This window comes from Episyrphus balteatus, chromosome 3, assembly GCF_945859705.1.
Source record: "Episyrphus balteatus chromosome 3, idEpiBalt1.1, whole genome shotgun sequence".
NCBI lineage: Eukaryota > Metazoa > Arthropoda > Insecta > Diptera > Syrphidae > Episyrphus > Episyrphus balteatus.
The window spans coordinates 87,727,909-87,750,719 of record NC_079136.1 but is presented as its reverse complement, the minus strand read 5'-3'; the positions used below and the strand labels follow the sequence as shown (position 1 = coordinate 87,750,719).

At 30.9% G+C, this 22,811-nt stretch overlaps 2 protein-coding genes and 2 long non-coding RNA genes across 4 annotated transcripts; 2 read left to right on the top strand and 2 right to left on the bottom strand.

Annotated features, from left to right (window-relative positions):
* Window positions 1–6,009: 6,009 nt before the first annotated feature.
* Window positions 6,010–12,132, bottom strand: LOC129917045 (malate dehydrogenase, mitochondrial). The gene is made up of 4 exons (XM_055997359.1): window positions 11,953–12,132; window positions 11,506–11,713; window positions 6,739–6,935; window positions 6,010–6,669 (listed from the first exon to the last, which is right to left on the bottom strand). Exons 1-4 carry the CDS (start codon window positions 12,016–12,018, stop codon window positions 6,136–6,138), a joined length of 1,005 nt encoding a protein of 334 aa, XP_055853334.1. The 5' UTR covers window positions 12,019–12,132; the 3' UTR covers window positions 6,010–6,135.
* LOC129917068 (uncharacterized) lies at window positions 11,631–12,129 on the top strand. Its single transcript, XR_008772583.1, has 2 exons — window positions 11,631–11,792; window positions 11,873–12,129. It is a non-coding gene; the product is annotated as an uncharacterized LOC129917068 (long non-coding RNA).
* A 2,732-nt stretch (window positions 12,133–14,864) lies between the features above and the next one.
* On the bottom strand, window positions 14,865–15,445 carry LOC129917067 (uncharacterized). The gene is made up of 2 exons (XR_008772582.1): window positions 15,383–15,445; window positions 14,865–15,253 (listed from the first exon to the last, which is right to left on the bottom strand). It is a non-coding gene; the product is annotated as an uncharacterized LOC129917067 (long non-coding RNA).
* A 1,023-nt stretch (window positions 15,446–16,468) lies between these two features.
* Window positions 16,469–22,809, top strand: LOC129917031 (uncharacterized). Its single transcript, XM_055997339.1, has 3 exons — window positions 16,469–17,185; window positions 20,483–21,047; window positions 21,143–22,809. The coding sequence occupies exons 1-3, from the start codon at window positions 16,616–16,618 to the stop codon at window positions 22,789–22,791; spliced, it is 2,784 nt and encodes a 927-aa protein (XP_055853314.1). The 5' UTR covers window positions 16,469–16,615; the 3' UTR covers window positions 22,792–22,809.
* The last annotated feature ends 2 nt before the right edge of the window (window positions 22,810–22,811 follow it).

Sequence of the window (22,811 nt, the reverse complement as noted above, 5' to 3'; positions counted from 1 at the left end):
AGAGAAACTTTTCGTTGGTCGCTGATCTTACAACAATTGTTTTTCAGGCCATTGAAAACAGTAAAAGAGTTGGTATTAAATGTTCTTCTATGCAATAGACCAAAGCTAATGGCTCTCCGTCGATCCATTCGATCTGTATTTATAAAAATGCACATACACAAAATTGCACACAAGCCCATAAGGATGCAAATAAATTTGTTTGTTTGTCATATTTAGTTTATATTAAATCAATCCCTCTAAGTATGTTTACTTTAAAAGACTAAAAGTTACCAATTTATACGATTTTATCGAGTTTTAAAAACTTGCTTTTAACTAAAAAAGTCAAAAATTTGGAAAAAGTGCTAATTTTTGAATAGGTACATTTAAGTTGTTTCTTGACAAAAAAAATTAAAAATTGAATATTATCAAAGAATTTTACCTCTACTTTATTTCATTAGTACAAAGTTTGGACGTACCGGCTACATACACAAAATGCCCCTTGATTTAGTAAAAAAAAAAATAAAATCGTCAATTTTTTAACTTTTTTTTCTTTGATTTAAGTTGTTTCTTGACAAAAAAAATTAAAAATTGAATATTATCAAAGAATTTTACCTCTACTTTATTTCATTAGTACAAAGTTTGGACGTACCGGCTACATACACAAAATGCCCCTTGATTTAGTAAAAAAAAAAATAAAATCGTCAATTTTTTAACTTTTTTTTCTTTGATTTAAGTTGTTTCTTGACAAAAAAAATTAAAAATTGAATATTATCAAAGAATTTTACCTCTACTTTATTTCATTAGTACAAAGTTTGGACGTACCGGCTACATACACAGAATGCCCCTTGATTTAGTAAAAAAAAATAAAATCGTCAATTTTTTAACTTTTTTTTCTTTGATTTTAGGTTAGAATTTCAGTGAAAAATAATTTTTAAAATTTTGTAATTATCTTAACATGACAGAAAATTTAATTTGCTATGAAAAGTGTCTTTGAACCATTTCAAAGTTAGGCTTAGTTTTCGAATTAAATCAAAAAAACTGAAAACCGACCAGTGTTGCCGTTTTCTCAGAAATGCACCAATGGATTTAGTAGCACTTTTGGCTGGAGTCTTCTTTTATACCAAGGAAGCAAAATCAGCAACAAAAACTCTTGAACGAATTTGTTCTAGTTTTGCTCTGGAGCTCCGGTCTATTAAATAGACTAAAAAGTATTATTAATACAGTAAAATAAGGAGAAAAAAGGGGTAAATCTCGGAATGAATGTTAGTAGAAATTTTTTTTGCTCAATATCTTCCTTTTTCCATTCTATAACATATCTCAAAAGTCTAGATAAATCTCATGTCCGCTTGTCGCGATTTCAAGGTCAAATCCCGAAATAGAGATTTTCAAAATTAGCAAAAATAGGCTATGGTATTATATACACATATGATACATGATTTCAAAGTATTTTTTAATGCTGATTCCAAAAAATTTAAAATCAAGACAATCTGACGTCTCTGGAAAAAGTTATACCTGTTTTGCATCTGTCAACTCATATTATTATAACAGTTGCAAACTTACTGCCGAAAAACCCTTAAAAATTATGGTAGATGAACCAAATTTTGCATGAAGATTTTAGAATCCATCATTATTAAAAATCAAAACAATCCCCTACAAAAAATATATATACCTACGATATAATGGTATTTTTTGATGGAGGGGCAAATTTTAGGATATGCACTAAAGAAGATTCTTGTTCATCTTAGGAATAAGTGCAAATAGGCTAATTTTTTCATTTTAATCTTTGTTTGGATATTCTTTAACTACCCTCAAAAATCTAAAAAAATCCCATGTCCGCAAGTACTAATTTTCTTGGTTTGAAAATAAGGTGCAGATTTTAAAAAATTGGAAAACTACACTTCAGATATTTGTGTCAGATCAACATGAATAAGGTGCATTACTTTTCAGGGATGGTCAGGTTGACTTGTTTGTGAGTTTTGTTGGAATTACTGTTAAAAAATACCTTTAAATCATGTCGCTTATGTTGGTATACATATAAAAATTTAAACTTTTCTTATTAATTTTTTAAAATCTGCACCTTATTTTCAAACCAAGAAATTAGTACTTGCGGACATGAGATTTTTTTAGATTTTTGAGGGTAGTTAAAGAATATCCAAACAAAGATTAAAATGAAAAAATTAGCCTATTTGCACTTATTCCTAAGATGAACAAGAATATTCTTTAGTGCATATCCTAAAATTTGCCCCTCCATCAAAAAATACCATTATATCGTAGGTATATATATTTTTTGTAGGGGATTGTTTTGATTTTTAATAATGATGGATTCTAAAATCTTCATGCAAAATTTGGTTCATCTACCATAACTTTTAAGGGTTTTTCGGCAGTAAGTTTTCAACTGTTATAATAATATGAGTTGACAGATGAAAAACAGGTATAACTTTTTCCAGAGACGTCAGATTGTCTTGATTTTATATTTTTTGGAATCAGCATTAAAAAATACCTTGAAATCATGTATCATATGTGTATATACTACCATAGCCTATTTTTGCTAATTTTGAAAATCTCCATTTCGCGATATGACCTTGAAAACGCGACAAGCGGACATGAGATTTTTCTAGACTTTTGAGATATGTTATAGAATGGCAAAAGGAAGATATTGAGCAAAAAAAATTTCTACTAACATTCATTCCGAGGTTAAACCCTTATTTAACTGGATTATATATACAAATAAATAAATTATAATATGCCTTTATTATATTTAATATTTTTCAAAAGCATAACAACAAACACTGATTTCCAGATTTGGATGAAATTAATTGGAACAGTTTATTTTACGTATAAACGTTTTTACTTAGTTGTAATTTTAAAATTAATTATTTCGATAACCGTTGACGGTTTTAAAAAATTAGCAAAAAAATACTTCTTAATCACAAGAGTAACCTACCCTTGTTTTTTATGTCATTTAAAGTCATTTTTAGTAAATTGACAATCTTCTGTTAAACCTCTCGTTATTATTATGCGTCGACAAGATAATATTATTTTCACATAAAAAAAAATACGTATACGCCACAGTGACCTGTTTAGTTCAAACAATAAAAACATGAAGCATTCTCAGTATAAATCACTTAAGATGAATAAGATACAAAAAAAAATATAGGTATGAGAGGGGTGGGAGTGGTATTCAAACCAAAACTGGTTTGTTACTTAAAATAGAATAAACCCTTATGTACGATTTTTCTTCGAACCTCAGTATGTAATTTATTTTCTTTTTAAATAAACATAAAGTTAATGGGCCTTATTCATAGTCATATTAAAAACTCAGAACTAACTTAGAGTAATAATTATATTCACTATAACTCAACTTTGGGCAAACTTTTAACTTTTCAAACTTAAAAGTTGACTTTAACTCATACATAAGTTAAAAATTTGTTTCACAACTTGCTATTTTTAAACCCAAAGCTGTCCTGATTACATCTTTTTTTTAAATAAATCGGAAACATTTTCACGTAGAAATTCTTTTGATCAATTACTTGTAACGGATTTGGAAAATATGAATTGAATTCGATAAATTCAATAAAATGCGGATTGAGAATGGATTTTGAAAATTTGTGCGAAGATGGCCCAACTTTAACCGACTATAAAAAAAAGAAGGTTATCTTTTGATTTGTATAAGGTATGACAGATTTTTTTTTACTGTCATAATTTTTTTTTACTCCATACTTATTTAAAAAAAAAACTGCATTGTTATTGCAATCTTTCTCGGTACTGCCCTGCTCTAATATGCTAGAAGACTAGCGTATTTGTTATCCTTATCACTATGTTAGAGCCTGCCTGTAATTTCAATTTAAATGAATTGGTTACCTCACGCTCAAAAAAAGTGCTGCCCATCTTGCAGTCCATGTGTCATATTGTTGATATTTTATAATATTCACATATTGTCATTCTCTTAGAGCTTCTAAATGTGAAGCTATACTCTTATTCACCACTCTTACGTAAGTGGTTTGTATTAAAACGACTTGTTCTACGAACGCCAATTTGTGTTAACTAAGAAATTTAACTTAGCAGTTCCGTCCGCTTTTTGTATCGTTTTTGTGTCGTTTAAGTACAAACCAATTTTACAACCAAAATTGTAAAGTTTATGAAAGACCTTATTCAATTTCAATCTTCTCAATCTTTCTTTTTTTCTCCGAGATATCTTAAATTAAATGTGTTCGGAAGAAAGGCTCCCAATCGAAAAATTCAAAGAATATCATTTCTTTTTTGTTTTAATTTTGTTCAATATCTTCGTTTTGGCATTCTATAATTTACCTCAAAAGTCTAGAAAAATCCCATGTCCGCAAGTCGCGATTTTCAAGTTCAAACCGCGAAATGGAGATTTTCGAAATTAGCAATAATAGACAATGGTATCATACAGGGTGTCCCAAAAGTCACAGTTATCAGAAAAATAATTTAAAAAATCCTAGCCACATATTTTGTGAATTATAGGCATTCGAAAAAAAAAAATCGAAAAATGGTCACCCTGTGACGGTCTTTTATGTGCCGTGACTACAAACAGTTAAATCTTATCAAATTTTTCTTTTGCTACGGAACCTTGAATAGCCCTGCCAACAATTGCATTCGAAAATTTTAACTCAGCTCCATCAGTTTTGAAGAAAATATTACTTTTTTGCCCAACTAAGTACTCAAAAATTTTACATGACCCTAATTTAATGAACCGTAGTGTAAAAAAAATTTAATTTTTGTACCCTCTTAGAACTTAATTTGTATTTTTCGAAGTAGAAAAGTGCTGAATTTTTGAAAGATAAAAGAAAGTAATGAATACTCGAAAGGTAACAGTTGGTAAGCTACGTTTTAGCACAGGTTTTGAAAATAGTGGAAAAAAAAAACTATCCTTCATGTCTTTTGACCGGAAATGGCGACCGTAAAACAACACTTGGTCAAATAACTCATCACATAGGTATGATATTGGTCAGTTTAATATGTTTTTTTTTCATCTCCACCTTCTTCCTTCACTTTCGTTCTACATTCCAAAATGAAACATATTTTTTTTTGGTTGATTCTAACTGCAATGTTTTTAATTATTTTGGACAGACACCATTTTATTTTGTTCAATTACTAAGTGAAACTGACCGTTTCCTAGCAATTGAAAAAAAAACCTTGGAAGCTTCAAATCTAATATATGGGCACTAGGACCAATTGGGACTATAACACGTGTAACAATTTTTTCCATGAAATAATCTTTTCCTACTGCGCTAAGCTCGCTTTAATAGAGCGTAGTGTAGAAATGTGTTTTTTTTAACGAGATTTTTATAATTTGTAGCCGAAAACGGTTTCCCTATCGGACTTCATTTCGTTTTTGAACATTATTCCGAACAAATACAACGATAAAGCTGATTGTCTTGCGACACAAAGTTCAAAATTTACTTGATTCTCTACTTGCTTCTTTTTTAAGTTAATAGTTATTTGATGAGTAATCTATACACATTAAACTAAAGCAAATAAATTATAAAACGTGTACATTTCTTTGATGACCCTTTTTGTGGTCGTAATGCTTTCGTTGTCTGTGGATATTAGCATTTTTGTGTGGTTATGGTAATTGGATATTTAATTCTACCGGCAGAAAGTCAAGTTCAATGTGAAAGATTTTGTATAAAACCATTTACTTCAAGTTCAATTACCTTAAATGCAAATTAGCAAATGTGTGGACAAACATTTTTTTTTGGTTTTTAAAATTGATGCATATGCACAGGGTGGAATGTCGAATTTTTTGACATGTTACCTGTGAAGAACCTGATAATAGTGACAAGGGAGAACAAGCTTTTTAAAGCAAGACTAATGGCAGGATTATACGATCTATATATTCATAAGCTTCCTTGTTCCCTAAGAGGTGGCACTCATGAATACTTTTCCACCTTCAAAGGAATTCGGCTAATAATGGAATTGATTCTTTTTTGAAGAAGGTCGAATTCTTCCCACAGATTTTCAAAATGTATAGTAATTCTAAACAAAATAAATAAAAGAGAAAAGAAATTTTTATTTTCGCTTATCCACTTTTATTTTCGTTTTAATTTTTTCTGTGACTTTAATTTTCAAGTCAAAACCAGACAAGAGAATAACAAAAGAAACATGACACTACCGTTAAACTGCAACAACGCTTTAAGACTTGGCAACAAAATCAACACCCTTCTTGATGTTCTTTTGGAGCTCAGGCAAAGCTTCAACCAAAAGTTTCTTTTCGTAATCATTCAATTTTGGCAAGCCAAGGTTTTCCTCGAGTCCGTTCTTGCCCAAAACAACTGGTGTAGAGAAGAAGCGTGCCTCTGTGACAGTTGATTCAACGTACGAGCATTCAATGACATTACGTTCGCCATTCAATCCCCTCAACAAGGAATTGGCAAGGCGAGCTCCAGCGTAAGCCATTGAAAGTGTAGCGGAACCAGCTCCGGCCTTAGCTTTGACAACCTCAGTACCGGCATCTTGGATTCTCTTAGTAAGAGGTTCGATTTCTTTGGAGTATTTAGGCTGGCTCTGGGACAGAACTGGAATGATTGTCACACCAGAATGACCTCCGATGACAGGGATTTCTACTGATTGTGGGTCAACGTTGTTTCCGTGACCAATAAATGCTCGTGAACGAACAACATCCAATGTGGTGATGCCAAAAAGACGTTTTGGATCGTATGTGCCGTTCTGAAAGAAAAAATTTTTTTTTTCAATTAATAAAATTAAATTTTGTTAAAAATGTATTTCTAATATTACCTTCTTAAGAACTTCGGCAGCAATTGGAACAACGGTGTTCACTGGGTTGGTGATGATGGCGAGTAGAGCTTTTGGGCAGTTTTTGGAAACGGCATCAGCAATATCCCTGACAATACCAGCGTTCATGTTGAACAAGTCATCTCTGTCCATTCCTGGTTTACGAGGAACACCAGCGGAGACAACAACAACATCGGCTCCTAGAATAATTATAAATAACGAATTTATTAATTTTGATTCCTTTCCATTGTTTAAAATGTGGTCGAGATTTTTACAATAACTTATACATCTAATATATGTATATACACAACATCTATGTGTATGTTAACAGTCAAGGTATCGTTTAAGTACTTGAAAATAGTCACTTGTATATGGTTTCGATGGGAGCGATTTTATAAGCGATTTATACCACAAGAATGAAGTGATTTGGTAGAAAAAGAACTCATAGCAATTAAGGTAAGTGGTAGCACTGGTCAACAGCACTGGTCAACAATATTTAATATTTTTTTTTTCGTACAGAAACCAAATTATACTTTTCTAAAGGATTTTGCTACCCTGAGCTATAACCCGAAGTCAGAGAAATTTCGAGGTTATTTTATAGCGTTTGGTTATTTGTTATACTTCAATTTGTGCCGGTTTCTTTCTAAATCCGTTTAAATGTTTTTAAAATCTCTCTTGTTCTTCGAGAAATCTTAAGTTGAAAGCAACGTGTTGGATATATGTATCTCTTGTTCATTTGCTTTTAATAGCAAATCTCGAAAAGTTCTTTAACAATCGCTTTTAAATTTTGACACATCGTTCCATTTACATTCTTGTTAGTTCTTTTAGGTCGATTTTATTCACTCAAAGTTGAAAATAACTCGAGGATTTTTATTTTCAACTTAAGAATTCGATTTTATTCACTGAAAATTGAGGGTTTTAGCTTTCAGTTTTCAAATCTCAAGTTTGTCAACTTTTGACTTTCTCAACCTCCGAAAATATTAGAAGTGTGCAGAGTAAACTTGAGATTTTGCTTTGAAATGTCATTTTTATTTTCATTTTTGTTTCAAAAAATTGGTTTTAATTAATTGGTTTTTTTTTTTTGGAAAATTATTCATGTACCCATAACTGATGAACCTTTTTTCAAAACAATATTTTGTGACGCCAAAATTGAGATCATATTTGTTGAATAATTTAAAATAAATAAAAAAGTGATATGTGTGGCAAAATTTATTTTTTTTTTCTTCGCAATCCTCGGACAATCTACTTTTTTTATTGTAAATTGGCTCTGATGTTTCACCTTGGTTTGATTAATTAAACATTATAGCATGATATTCGAAATCATTAAAATGACATCATTCAAAATAACATTTAAAATTGACATTTTATTTTATTAACTGTCGAAAATATCCCAGGGATATTTTTTGGTTCGAAACTAGGGAGCTATGAAAAAAATTATTGAAAAAAACAAATTTTCAGCTTGCGATTTTAATCTATAGTTGGAGTTAACTCTCAAGCTACACAACTTCAGAGTTTTTCTAAAGTTGAGTAATAGTGAATAAAATGGCTCTTAGGGCGATTTTATTCACTCGAAGTTGAACACAACTCGAGGATTTTTATTTTCAACTTGAGAATTTGATTTCATTCACTAAGGCCCAATTTATTCACTCTCCATTATTTTTAAAGGCTCCATTAAAAATTATAAAACTGTCAAATCGCATACAAATTTTAAAATTTCCCTTTTTTAATGGCGACTTTAAATTTAATGGAGTGTGAATAAATTGGACCTAAAAGTTGACGTTTTTAACTTTTAATTTTTAAATCTAAGTGCCTGGCTACACAGTAATTTTTCAATCGATTGAAAAATCACATGCGGTGGCTACACACTGGTGTGCCCAATCACGTTCCACTTTTTAATTTTCTAGGAACAAATGTCAAAAAGAGGAAAAATTTAGCAATGGAACTGTACTACCCTCAGAAAATTCAGTTCCCTTCGTGAGCATCTTCCCCCTTCACTCCTCATCCCTCTTGCCTACAAATTCACTGCTTAGGCGATTGAAAAATCACCGTGTAGCCAGGCACTAAAGTTTATCAACTTCAAATTTTCTCAACTTCCGAAATTATCAGAAGTTTTCGAGCAAACCTGAGATTTTATTTTAAAATGTCAGTTTAAATTTGTATTTTTGTTTCAAAAGATTGTTAAAACTTAAAAGAAAAAAACCTTTTTTTATGATAAACAATTGTTTTTTTTTTTAATAGTGCGATGATAAAACTGGTGAGCCTTCGTGTGTTAAAGGAATTCAAAGAATTATTTTTTGGTGCCAAAATTGAGAAATAAAGAAGAAACATATTTTCCGAAATTGAGAAATAAAGAAGAAAAATATTTTCTGTACAATTTTGCTGGAAAATAAAAAAAAAATGCAAAAGTGATGTCTGTAACAAAAATTGATTTTTTTCTTTTTGAATTTGTTTCTTTGCAAAAAAAACATTTGTTTCGGAGTTTCTTTTTGTTTTGTCCGTGTAAACTGTCTCTAATGTATTTCCGCCGACATCACATTGGTTTAATTAGTAAAACTTATGTAGGTATATGTAGCATATTCGAAACCATGAAATTAAAAAAAAAACATATATGAAACTTCAAGTTGCAGTTGTTTTTATTAACTGTCACAAATATCCCTGGGATATTTTTAAAACGGCAAGTTGCGCAACTTTTGGTTTCGAACTAGCTAGGAAATAATTTATTGAATAAAACAAATTTTCAACTTGTGATTGAAATCTCGAGTTGGAGTTAACTCTCAAGCTTGTCAACTTCAGATTTTTCCAAAAGTTTAGTAATAGTGAATAAAATCGCCCTTAGGATCTTTAGGATAATCCATCGAAAAAGTTCCTAAAATTAGAAACCTATCAATTAAGTAGGTAAAAATCTAAATAATTTTGGAAAAATTACATTAAAAACTAATGATTTAATCCTAAAAATAATTTATTAAACTAATTTTAAGCTAAAATTAAATAATGACCCCAAAATAGCTCGAATGTTTTGTAAAACGTAAACAAAGTTTTAGAAGTATTGACGCAAGCAATTGGGTTTTACTCTGATACAGGAACAACTTTAATGGCTAAATAAAACATACAGACTAAAAGTGTCATCAATTTTTGTTGTTGTATGAAGTTATCACGTTTCTCCCGAACACCACAAATATAATTCTGTGTATGTTTGCAATTATTTTGCTCACCTGTTAAAAAAATCGAATTTCAATAAAAATATCCAAAAACAAAAAAAAATAAATTGCACGACTGGGGTCGCACGTACTTGCTCTCATGGTAAAAGTTACTCTAATGTTAAAGTTTTTCATTGAACAAAATAAGGGAAAATTTAAAATTTGATATTTTCACGGAATTTCGTTAGTGGTGCAAAAAAAATAAAATCTGTTTTTATAAATAATTAAATGCCGTTTTAAATGATCTTTTACAAAAAACTAAGTATGCCATTTTATTTCTAGTATAAAAAGGAATTTTTAGAAAAAAATTTTCGAAAATCGTTAGAGCCGTTTTTAAAAAAAAATAATTTTTTATATATAAAAATTTTCTAACATTTTTCAAAAAAAAAGTTGATATGCAATTTTGAATGAATAATTAATTTACACATAAAAACAAAATTTCAAAATTTTTCACCAACTCGTTTCCAAAAAATTGATTTTTCAAAAAAAAATTTTGAAATATTTTTTAAAAATCCAAAAATGTGTTTTTTGAAAAATTAAAATTTTTTTTAAATAATGATTGTTTGAACGTTTCTGTATTAAAAATTTGGTCGAAATCTGTTTTGTCGTTTTTGATAAATTCATAAATCCAAAAAACCGTTCTATGGCAGGTACCGTTAATAACGGTACAAAAAATATTTTTTTTATTATCAAAAGAGGCTCTTATTTGTAACAGTAAGCAGAAAAATTTTAATCAAAATCGTTTGAGCCGTTTTTGAAATAAATCAACTTTTCTGTTTCCGTTATATGACAGGTACCGTTAGTTTTGGTCCTAAAAAAAAAACTTCAATTTCTCCTCAAGGGAATCACCCAAAACTGTTAACTACCAAGTTTGAAGAAAATCTCTTCAGTAGTTTAGGCTGTAGCTCGAGGTTCTTACAGACAGACAGACAGACAGAATTGCCGGACCCACTTTTTTGGCATTTTCCATCATCGTAATGTCATGTAAAATTGTTATCTCGAGTTCGATTTTTTTTACGAGTCCTAAACTTGCCCTATAGTACCTATATCGCAAGTAAAAATGAGCTTAAATGGGACATCAAAAATAAACTAGAGTATTTAGATATCATAAAATGGCCTATGGAGCTAAAATGTTTTGTCTCCCCAAAAACTTCCATCTTTCCCCGAAAAACATAACAAATCTCATTTTTCTCTCTAGTAACTCTTAAAACAAAAGTAACAATATTACAAATTAAATTTTTAAAAACAAAAATATTTTCCAAAGAAAAAATTTTTTTTTTTAATAAGCTTTTAGGTCAAAGAAGGTTATCTATCTATCAAACACATTATTCTTTAAGCATCTGTTTGGGGATATAGATGAAAAAATACTAGAACAAAAAAAATATATGTTTTTTTACGCATCACATTTGAAGAGTCTTGGTGATCTACGGTATATGCACAAAGAATCGATCTTATCTCTTTAGTATCAAATAATATGAAACCACATGACAACAGTATACCATAACCGCAATATTAAAAAATAATTTAAAAGAAAATGAACAAGTTATATAAATCTGTTATATCCAAATCTTACCTTTCAAGGCAGCTCCCAATTCCTCGGGTCCCTTGAAACCTTGTGTTGTGCTGGAAGTGTCAATGTGTGAGAGATCAGCAGCTACACCGGGTGTTCCCACAATATCGTACAAATTCAATTGCGTGACCAATGGGTTCAGCTTCAAGAGCAGGGACAGGGGTTGTCCAATGCCGCCATTAGCACCGCAAACAGTTACTTTGAAGTTGCTCTAAAGAAATGTAATTAAGAAATAAGAAATCAGTACAAGGAAATAGATAAAAAATTGTTGCATCTGGAATAAAAAAAAAGTGCGTGAGGTCGACCTTCAAATGTTCCTATTAAGCGATAATACGACAAAAGACGAAATAAATTTTTGCACTGTTCTCAGATACCAAAAAGTATTACGTAAAGCCTCTGACGTTTTCTTGGTCGATGGGAAAATGATATGATTTTTTGAAATAAACTTACTTGTTTGCTGGTGGAGAAGTTCCTGGTAGCTTGGAAAGCTAATTGTTTGCTAACTTGCTTGAACATTTTTAATACCGTTAAATTATTTGCGGGAGCAATTGAAAAATAATGTGGATAAAAGTGATACACTCGACAACCGACCTTCGACACAGAGGTTATGCGAAATAAAATGAAAAATTTGAAAAAAAAAATCCCGATGAATAAATCGATTGACGTTTAAAAATGGAATGAACTTGGATTCTATTTGTTTACTTTTTAAACCTTAAGGTTCAAACACAATAGAGCTGCAGATCATGATTAAAGTTAAGTCCAAACCACAAACCACATTACTTGTGCTACATTTAAGGCTTGGCCACACTGGAGGGTACGCGGTAGAGGTACAGGTAACGGTACGGGTATTTGTATGGAAAAAATTCCAAACTGACACATCAACGTTCGGGTGTGGAATTTTTTTAATACAAATATCGTTGCCGCTACCCGTACCGCTACCGCGTACCCTCCGGTGTGGCCAAGCCTTTACACAAGTTAGTGATAATTTGCCGGTATTTAAAGGCTTGGCCACACCAAAGGGTACATGCGGTAGCGGTACAGGTAATTGTATGAAAAAAAAAACTCCAAACGGTGTGGGCAAGCCTTAAAGGCTTGCGGTACGGGTAATTGTATGAAAAAATTTCCACAGCTGAATTTTGATGTTCCTGTTTGGAATTTTTTTTCCAAACTGACACATCAACGTTCAGATGTGGAATTTTTTTCATAGAATTACCCGTACCGCTACCGCATGTACCACATTTTTTTTTTGTCTATTTTTACTGCTCTGCTATTGTCTATAATTAATGAAAGAAATAAAAAAAGAAATTTGATTTATATTATCAAAAAAAAAAACAAACCGCATTTGCAAAACAATTAGTTATCTTTGCTTGTCAGTTCTGTTTTTTTTTTTTGTCTGCTATCAGTTCTTTTTTTTTTTGTCTGCTGGATTGTTGCTGAATTCCTGAAAAGGTTTGTTTGGTTATTTCGTTTGGAGTTGAATGTTTTCATTTTCAGGTTTCTGGCAAGTTTAATCAAAAACTTGTGTTTTACGAAAACTTGTGGTTTATGAAAAATGTATGGAAAAACTTGTGTTTTTGATATAGGTTTTTAGGGTTTTTCGCAAAAACCGCGTTTTTGACTTGGTGTGAAAAGGCTATTAACTATATTGGCCACTTTTTGCAAATGTTCCAAAATGAAAATATTATTTTTCTCTGTAGCGCAATTTGTTTGGGAAAAAAATGTTTTTTAGACCAAAAAATAAGCTTTCTGAAAATTTTCACTTTAAAGGCTTGGCCACACCGGAGGGTACATGCGGTAGCGGTACGGGTAATTGTATGAAAAAAATTCCAAACTGACACATCAACGTTCAGATGTGGAATTTTTTTCATACAATTACCCGTACCGCTACCGCATGTACCCTCCGGTGTGGCCAAGCCTTAAAGGCTTGGCCACACCGGAGGGTACGCGGTAGAGGTACAGGTAACGGTACGGGTATTTGTATGGAAAAAATTCCAAACTGACACATCAACGTTCGGGTGTGGAACTTTTTTAATACAAATATCGTTGCCGCTACCCTTACCGCTACCGCGTACCCTCCGGTGTGGCCAAGCCTTAAGGCTTGGCCACACCGGAGGGTATGCGGTAGCGGTACGGGTAGCGGTAACGATATTTGTATGAAAAAAATTCAACACCTGAACGTTGATATGTCAGTTTGGAATATTTTTCATACAAGTACCGTTATCTCTACCCGTACCGCTACCGCATACCCTCTGGTGTGGCCAAGCCTTTATTTGTACTTTTTAAGCCTTAACTACATTGGCTCAAAAAGTGAAAAAGTACAAAAGTGAAAATTTAAACAAATGATGCAGAAAGCTTATTTTTGTGGCCTAAAAAACAATTTGTATACCTACTATTTTTCACAGAACAATTGCGCTAGAAAAAAAAATATTTTCACTTATGTACTTTTTCAAAAATTGGTGTATGTAGTTTAATGTAGTTAAGGCATTTTTGAATGAGAAATTTTTTGGAAGTCGCTCATGGGCAAAAGAATGCAGTTGATCGTGGCTCTTTTTTCAACTTTTTTCAACTTCGTCGTGCGACCAGCTTGACGTTATTTATGGTTTTTTTTCACGAGCTGCTTTTTGTTTACTGTTTCTTATATTTTATTTAATACTTCTCGAGTGGGTCAGTGGACCTATTGTTCATAAAAAATCATTATTAATAATAGGGGTATTTTTATTACGGTTTTAACTCTGGGTAAACCTGGAAAAACGGTAAATTCGGTAAACGAAATGTCAAATCGATACAAAATTTTGATTTGCCACGTTTACCAGGTTTACCCAGAGCTTACACCGTTTCATGGATTCTCCTAGTAAAATAAAAAAAAAAAAAACAAAACAAAATAGTCCCCAAATAAAGCCTTAAGGCTTAACTACATTCAACTTCAAAAAGTACAAAAGTGAAAAAATGTTTTGTCTTTCACCAACAAACTGCAAAATTCTATCTTTCATCTCAGAAAAACAAAAGTGAAAGTTAAAACATTTTTAACTTTTACTTTTTCACTTTTTGAAAACACCAACACATGCAAACCAACAACTTAAGAAAATGATTGCTAGATGGCGTTGCAAAGGATAGTTTTCAATGAACATGCCTTTTTTTGACAGATTTGTTTTGTAAACAAAAAAAAATTTCAACAAAAATTTATAAATTCGAAACAAATTCCAATCCAACATAATCTTTTAAAAGGTTTGTTGTAATTTCAAAAGGTTTTCCTTTGTGATTTGATGTAAAAATATATCATTTCTATAGCCTTGGAAGCTGTAGCCCTCCTGCCACATATCTTGATACAATCGGTATAATACAATAAATGAAACCCGAACACATGTTTTCAATTTAAAATTTTTCTTTGGCCCAAAAGATACATAATAATTGCTTATTTCACTTTGGTTTCTTTTTTGTTTCGTTGCTTTTCCACCGACTGAGGAGACGGTATTAGTTCGATGGTAACCTCCAAAAAGAAATTTCTATCGGCCACCGCAACACCACCACCAATCACAATCTCCTACTCCAAGAATAAATCTATCCTTAAAGCTTATCATACTGGACCACACCATCACCCAGCAAGTGGTGTTTATTTCCAATATTTGTATTTGCATGAATAGCGCAATAACAAAATCCAATTAAATTGGAAAACACCATGTCGTGATGCTTCTCGGAAAAGCGGGGACTCTTTGGTTTGGTTGTTGTTTTCTTTTCCAGCGGTGGCGATGAGCTAGATGAAAAACGGAAATGAATGCATACAGTTCAATGATGAAGTTTCTTTATGCCCACATATTTAAAAGAAATTATAAAATAAAAATAATAAAATCTTAAGAAATAAAACAAAAATGTTAGTACTCACATCTTGACCGCAAGACAAAAACTAATAACTGCACAATTTTTTTTCATAAAAATGACAGATAATCTTAAAGTTTTAAACACAATTTTGATACTCAATTTCGTATGAAGATGTCGCTAGTAGTATGTGTGTATTTTTCACTTTTTCACTTTTTGAAATCAAAAAGTGAATGTAGTTAAGCCTTTATAAAGGCTTAACTACATTGGCTCAAAAAGTGAAAAAGTGCAAAAGTGAAAATTTTCAAACGCATTTTTATATAGTTTTAAGGGCTGGAAAATTAAAACAAATGATGAGGAAAGCTTATTTTTTGGTCTAAAAAACAATTTGTATACTCTTTTTCACAACAAAATTGCACTAGCCAGAAAAATAATATTTTCACTTTTGTACTTTTTCAAAAAGTGGTGTATGTAGTTAAGCTTTAAGCCTTATAAGCTGAAGTGAAATGAAATTTTCCGTACAAAATTTCGTTAACGAAATCTTGAACGAAATTAAATTTGTTTTGTTTTTGCTTTAAAAAATATTTTCTGATATTTTTTTCTTAAATTTTTTTATTTTTTTGATTTGTATTATTGTATTTTTTTTCTTTGCTATTAGTACCCGATGGTATTTTTTCGTTAACATGTTCGCTGTTGACTTTGGAGACTTCAAAATTTTTCGTTTCGCTTCAGCTGCGTACTAGTCTTTAACAACAATGACCTAAAAAGTGAAAAAGTGGGAAATTTACAAAAGTAAACATTTTTTATTTCTTTTCAGTGCTATTTGTTTTTGGAAAAAACTACAAAATTTGTTTTTTAGATAAAAAAAAGCTTTCTGCATCATTATTTTTAATGTTGTGGTCAAAAAACTGTCACAAAGTGAGTTGGAAAATTTTCACTTTATGACTTGGGTTGATTTGGATTCACCTATTTTACTCAGAGCGCAAGTGTCAAATTCTTACCAAGCTAGATAATTTCAATCAAAATTTTAACGCAACTGACACACGGCCTTATTAACAAATTTTTGAAACAATGTGAATGGCCCCTAATATTTGATTAAAAAAATTTTTTATCAAACAGAACAAAACACAAGTTCCACAAAATTTTGCAAACTGTCAAATAAATACGATTCACAATTCATCGCCACTGAAAACAAATTCAAATGGAATGAAATTTGGTCAAAGAAGCAAAAGATCCCAGAAACAGAGTAATCGTTTGATACTCCCAAAATATTTAAGGATTCCAATTCGCCAAACGAAATATGGAATCTCCAAAGAAAAAACCCAAATCATCAGCTCGAAATAACGAATGTGAAACATCTGACAGTGATAATAGTTACACTGAAGATGAAGACGATGATGATGAGAGCTGCTCCGACGAGGACGATGATGTTATTAGTTCAGATGATCCCGACCAATTCCATTCCGAAGAATTCGATTTCGATTACTTGGCTAGTGTTGTCAAAGTGTTGGAAGATCATGCTGAAGTCAATATGGAAAATTCAATTGTTCTCAATCGAAAATTACAAGAAACAATGGAAGAATTACGAATTAAAGTTGTTTCAATGCTCAACAAGTGTCGCGAAATATACGAAGAGAATCAACAAAAACTTGCCAATCCATTAACCATGACATCTTATTTAAAAGGCATTGGAAGTTGTGGTAGACCGTTTTTTAAAGACAAAACTGGCAGACGTTGCCCGCCAAATCCAGATTACAAGTATCGCAGTGAGATTGAAAAAGAATTCTTCCCTAGTGATTTGGAACTGTATCCACATTTCACCTGGACTGCTAGAGATAAAGTCGGAATACTACAAGGGATCAAGGAACAGGTACCTCTAATGTTAAAATATATAGCTTTTATATTTTGAAATAATGTTGCTTTATCTCTGTTAAGAACTATTCTTGCTCAACATTGTATATAATGGTTAATTGTGAAGCATGCCGACAATTGTTATCTCGATTGGGGGCCAACACTCTTCCACCCTAAATTTCGACCTATAGCCTGTTGATCTCGGAAAATTGTCTCACGCTTCCCGGTTTTCAGTTCTAACATTCAAGCAATTGCAAATAGATATTCCGCCTTTCTTGTATTATTTCGTCCCCGTTCTAGTTGTTTCTTAGGTATCTTTTTGTTTGCAAATGCAATTTATGTTGTTCATGTTGTTTATTTACTTTACCTATCTCTATTTGATAAAAGTTCAAAGTGAAACTTTGAGTTCTAATTGAATCGATCATTTCAAAAAGCACTTAAGTCCAACAATTTGAATTTTTCAGGAACCAATATAAACTGTTGCATGCTCAAGCAAACGAACCTCGAAGGACTTTTTAAAGCTTAATAATTTAGTATTAGAGGTGTAAGAAACAGATGTGTAAAATAACCGTCATATTTTATTATATATATATTATAATCTCTTTTGCGTTTTTTTTTTATTGGCTTATTATTGAAAATTATTCTTTAAAAAATATTTATTTACATGTCACATGTATTTATTTTGCATAATTCATTATTTTACGGCCCATATTAATCATATTCTCTATCATTCTTATTTGGGTTAAATCACCAACCGTTTCAAAAGAAGAAGTCTCTGTTTATTTGTTTATTTGTAATTATTAGAGTTTGTTGGTTTATTTATATAACAAAGGTGATAAACAATTATAAGAAAACAGGTCTTGCTTCTTGAACGTTGAAAATACGAATGAGAAAATTTCTGACAAATAATTTTCTCAATAATAAATATTAAAAACGATTGCTTATGTTTTTCAATAGTAATATACATAGTTCCTCTATATTTGTAGCAAATATTCTCCAAATTAAAGACTTGAATATTGTTGAAACAATCAGGACGATGCCTATTTTAAATTTAGGGAAATATAACTACAACTGCCATCAACTAGTGCAAGCAAAAACCTATTAAGTCTCTGGACTTAAGTTGTTTTTGGAATAAGCGTTATAATTTGAAGAGGAAGAAATGTATTATCTTATCTGCTTTTTACCCAGAATACGCATCTACATTTGAGAAATGATTTTCAGCAAAAAAATCGATTTAAAAAAAAAAATGTGACTTTAGTAGTTTTTGCAATGACCGATTCAATTCTTGTGATATAGGGCGAGTTCATAAATGCAGGACTGCAGCAGTTCTGCAAAATAGAACTTCCATTTATCCAGCCAAGGACTGTCTGTTGAAAAATGTATCCAACTTATTAGAACTAAAAACGAGTTTATCGAACAATATTATTAATTCTTTTTTGCAGCACTGCTGCAGTCCTGCATTTATGAACTCGATCATAATAACCTTGTTTGTATTTTGTACTTGCGAATGGTAGTTGTCATTGTATTTGTATCCTTATGTTTGATTAAACCGTTTAGCTTTTTAGAATGATATACCTAATCAGACAAAACCGTATAAAAAATTTTCCGAGAAAAAAAAAACCCGTTAAATCTGAAACACGCAACCAACTCATTTCTGACTTCTTTCTATATTCGCTTAAATATTCCCAAAATAAACCCAAATTATTGTAAGCGCCAATTTAAAATTATGGGCAGCATGCAATTGTATCTTTGTAGTTTGGTTTGCATTTGTCAGAATTATTGTAGTATGTTTGAAAACCCATATTAATTCATTTAAAAAAAAAAAAATTAAAAAAGATCTTCAGGAAAAGTAACGAATTTGTTTTCAATAGGTCTTTTTAAAAACTAAAGAAATTTTTAAAAAAAACTGTTATTGACCTTTCAAAGCGCTGCAAAAATCTCATTTTTATGGCATACATTTGAAAATGGAATTTTTAAGCTCCTCATATAGTTAGAAATATTTATAATAGGATTTTAAATTGATTTAAAGATGTGAAACTTGGAGAATATTTTGTGTTTACATATTTTTTTAAAAATTTATGAGCCCATGGAAATAAAGCACGATAATGACTTAAAATGGTCTTTTATGTGTTTTATCTACTACATCCTATTTTAGAAGAATTGGTGAAAAAAAAACAATTTTTTTTAAATCATAACTTTAGTTTTTTTTTTTATTTTGTTTAACCATTATAGTTTAAAAAATAGTTCTCTGAAAAATAAATGTTAAAAAAAGTGACCAGTAGATTATAAATTCTCATTTAAAATTTTGTGTTGTGTGTTCTACGTTGAAACTTAAAAAAATTTCTAACAGCCAATAATTAATTAATAAATGTTATTATTTAGTCAATAAACCAGCTTAAAATATTCGACCTTATAATTGTAATTTAAAGAGTATAAAAAGCGATAATTTTGGTCATTGTTTCAGTACTTAGTTAGTATTTGTTTTGTGTTTGTTTCTTAGTCAGACTACAAATTTAATTTTTTCTAAATTCTATTTTGGAAAGACATTGAATTAAACTAAGGAGTAAAGTTATTTGGAAAAACTTTAATTTTATTTTTATTTTTAAGAAAAAAAAAAATGAATCGCAACTGATGTTATTTTTCTTGACCTTGTAATGTTTGAACAGATGTACTTCTGCATAAATCAATATAATTCATCAAAATAAAAAGTAATAAAAAGCTCAACACAAATATGACCACCTTGATTTTTTTCAAGAAAAGAAAAAATGTTCGGTTTTAAGGTATCAAACAAAGAAAAATGTTCAAAAAAAAAATTGTATTTTTACTTTTTCAGAAATAATAATTTAATTATTTTTTTTTTCCAAAGTAAAATTTTGTTTATCATTTTACTTTTTTTCCCTAAAGTTCTCAAAAACTAAGATTTTTTTTTTCAAAAACCAAGGTATTAATATTTGAGTTCAGCTTCTTATTTCTTTTTATTTCGGTAAATTATAATGATAACTGCAGAAGTAACACTTGTTCAAACATTGCAGGTAAATAAAAATAGCATCAGTTGCGATTAATTTTTTTCTATAAAAAGCAAAGATGATGTTTTAATCAATCTCTTTCCAAAATAGAATTAAACAAAATATGTAAAATGGTTAGTCTGACTAAGAAACAAACACAAAACAAATGAGTCGTACTGAAAAAACGACTAAAATTATAGCTCTTTATTCTCACTAAATTACAATTGCTCAAATTTAGAAATTATAATGTCGAATATTTTAAGCCTTGCTTATGTTTTTACTGAATTTATAAATTATCTATCTCTTTTAAGGCTATTGAGTACATCGAACGAAAGGAATCATACGAAAAAAAACTTGCCAAAACTACTCCTTTAAGTAAAAAAGTTAAACTACATTCATTGAAACTCAATAAACTCCTAGACAAAGTCGATAATGACTTTGAAATTGATTGGAATCAAATATCAGTACACAATTTGGGTTCACGTCATACAGCAAATAGTTGTTTAGCAAGTTGGAATGCATATTTAAAGCCCGAAATCAATCGTGATGAATGGACAGAAGAGGAGAATATTAAACTTAACGAACTTGCAAAGAAATATCAATTTCAGGATTGGATTGCGATAGCATCAGAAATGCCACGTAGATCTGATTATCAATGTTTTGTTCAATATCAGACTGTGGTGTCGATTAAAATGCGTGAAGATAAAGGCGAACGCTGGACTAAGGAAGAGGATGATTTATTATTGTCGCTTGTAGAAAAATATAGTATGGGCAATGTAATAAGATGGAATCCAATATGTTCACAGCTGCCAAATCGTACGAAAAAGCAGTGCTTTGCGCGTTGGAAATATAGTATTAATCCTAACATTTCAAGAGGTAAGGCAAAAATTTATGTGAGCTCATCCAATGATATATTATCAAACTGCCGTGAAAATTTAATATTATAATAAAATGCTTTATTATATTTTCAGCTCTATTTACGCCCGAAGAAGATTGCATTATTCTAGCCGCTGTCGAAGAGTTTGGCGAAAACTTCAATTGTTTTCCCAAAGATCTATTTCCTAATCGAACAGTTGTCCAAATCCGCAACAGATATAACAATTCAATTAAATCCCGCGGCACAACCCGTCACTGGTCACCCGAAGATGACCGATTGCTACTTGATCTTATAGCAAAATATGGTGAACACGATTGGAAAAATATTTCCGCCTCAATAGAAAGTCACACTCGAACCAGTTGTCGTACCCGCTATTTAACTATTGCAAAATTTTTCAAAGACAACCCCGATGCCACTGTTGAAGACATTCCTAGAAAAAAACGTAAAGCCCGATCGAATGTTACTAAAAATAATTGGGTAGAAACAATCACAGGTTTAACAGAATCAAATCCAGTCAAAGAACCTGTGGAAAATCCTAGCTTATATCGATCCAGATTACGTCACAATGAAATACAGTGGTATAATTTTTTGAAATACTCATATGACTTTAGATTCGGTGAAGGTTATAGCAAAGTTCCTAAATGCTTGGCAAGTTTAGAGTTTGTTCGAAATGTTTTCGAATGCAAATTAAATATGCCAGTTGTACTTAAAAAGGGGTATGCTAAGGGTTTTGTACCGGTGAGCTTGGAGAAACTTATACGACTCCATGATCAAGATGAAAAAACTTTAGTTTTCGAGAGACCTGATGTTGGTTTTAAATTACCACCTAGTTACAGCACTCTTTTAGCGTTTCGAGGACTCTGTATACAAGCTTCGTTCAATGGTAATGAAGATAGAGTTGAGGCAAGCAACATTAAACTACCTATCAATGTGATTGAAGCAAGAAATAAGTTCCGCCAACGACTTATAAGTCTTTTATATAAAACAACTCTTCTAAGTCGACTTGAGCCGAAGACTTCCGTAGAGCACAATACATTCGAAGTGATTTTCGATGCAAGCACTCAAATGGGTCAGGCTGCCGCTATTAATTTGGCTGAATTGAAAGTAGCTCAAATGAATAAATTAGCTGAAAATCTTAAAATAGCCCAACAGAAAGCAGATAAAAATAGACAATACAAAGAAAAGTTAAAAAGAATGGAAAAGAAAAAGAATCAAAACGATCAAAATAACGACATCACAAATAACATAAGCCAGCAACAGCCAAAACAAGAAAATGCTCACATAAATGATCAAATACAAATCATAGATGAATCACAGCACAAAGATGTTTCACCACTCATAACTCCTGTTAATCAATCGAGAATTGTCGAACTGAGAGATGAACAGAATTTAATAATTAACTTAGATAATTCTTTTCAACTAAATTCACAGCAACAGCCACAAGAGATTATAATAGATTTAGAAAACTCCTCTAAAACACAGTCATTACAACAATCTAACGATTTTATAATAGAATTAGAAATGCCCTCCCAATCGATAACAGAAGAACCACCTGTCTACGAAACTTTAACAGTAGCAGATCCAAATATCGATACTAAACATTTTCCTAAATATAAAAGTTTTGCAACACAAAAAGCGAATAGAAAAAGAACATTTGAAGAAAGTTTAATCATAATGGAAGAATCATCTCAGTCGCAGATATTTGAATCAGCGGCAAAAATAGTAAAACGTGAAAAAGAATAAATTATTATTTAGAAAGTACA

Excerpts from the sequence above, each read along its gene's own strand:
- LOC129917045 (XM_055997359.1), bottom strand. The coding sequence starts at position 12,018 with ATGTTCAAGCAAGTTAGCAAACAATTAGCTTTCCAAGCTACCAGGAAC. Across the intron at positions 11,714-11,952 it reads ACTTCTCCACCAGCAAACAA|AGCAACTTCAAAGTAACTGT; the intron begins GTAAGTTTATTT and ends ACATTTCTTTAG. Across the intron at positions 6,670-6,738 it reads CTGCCGAAGTTCTTAAGAAG|AACGGCACATACGATCCAAA; the intron begins GTAATATTAGAA and ends TTTTTCTTTCAG.
- LOC129917031 (XM_055997339.1), top strand. The coding sequence starts at position 16,616 with ATGGAATCTCCAAAGAAAAAACCCAAATCATCAGCTCGAAATAACGAA. Across the intron at positions 17,186-20,482 it reads TACAAGGGATCAAGGAACAG|GCTATTGAGTACATCGAACG; the intron begins GTACCTCTAATG and ends ATCTCTTTTAAG. Across the intron at positions 21,048-21,142 it reads TAATCCTAACATTTCAAGAG|CTCTATTTACGCCCGAAGAA; the intron begins GTAAGGCAAAAA and ends TTATATTTTCAG.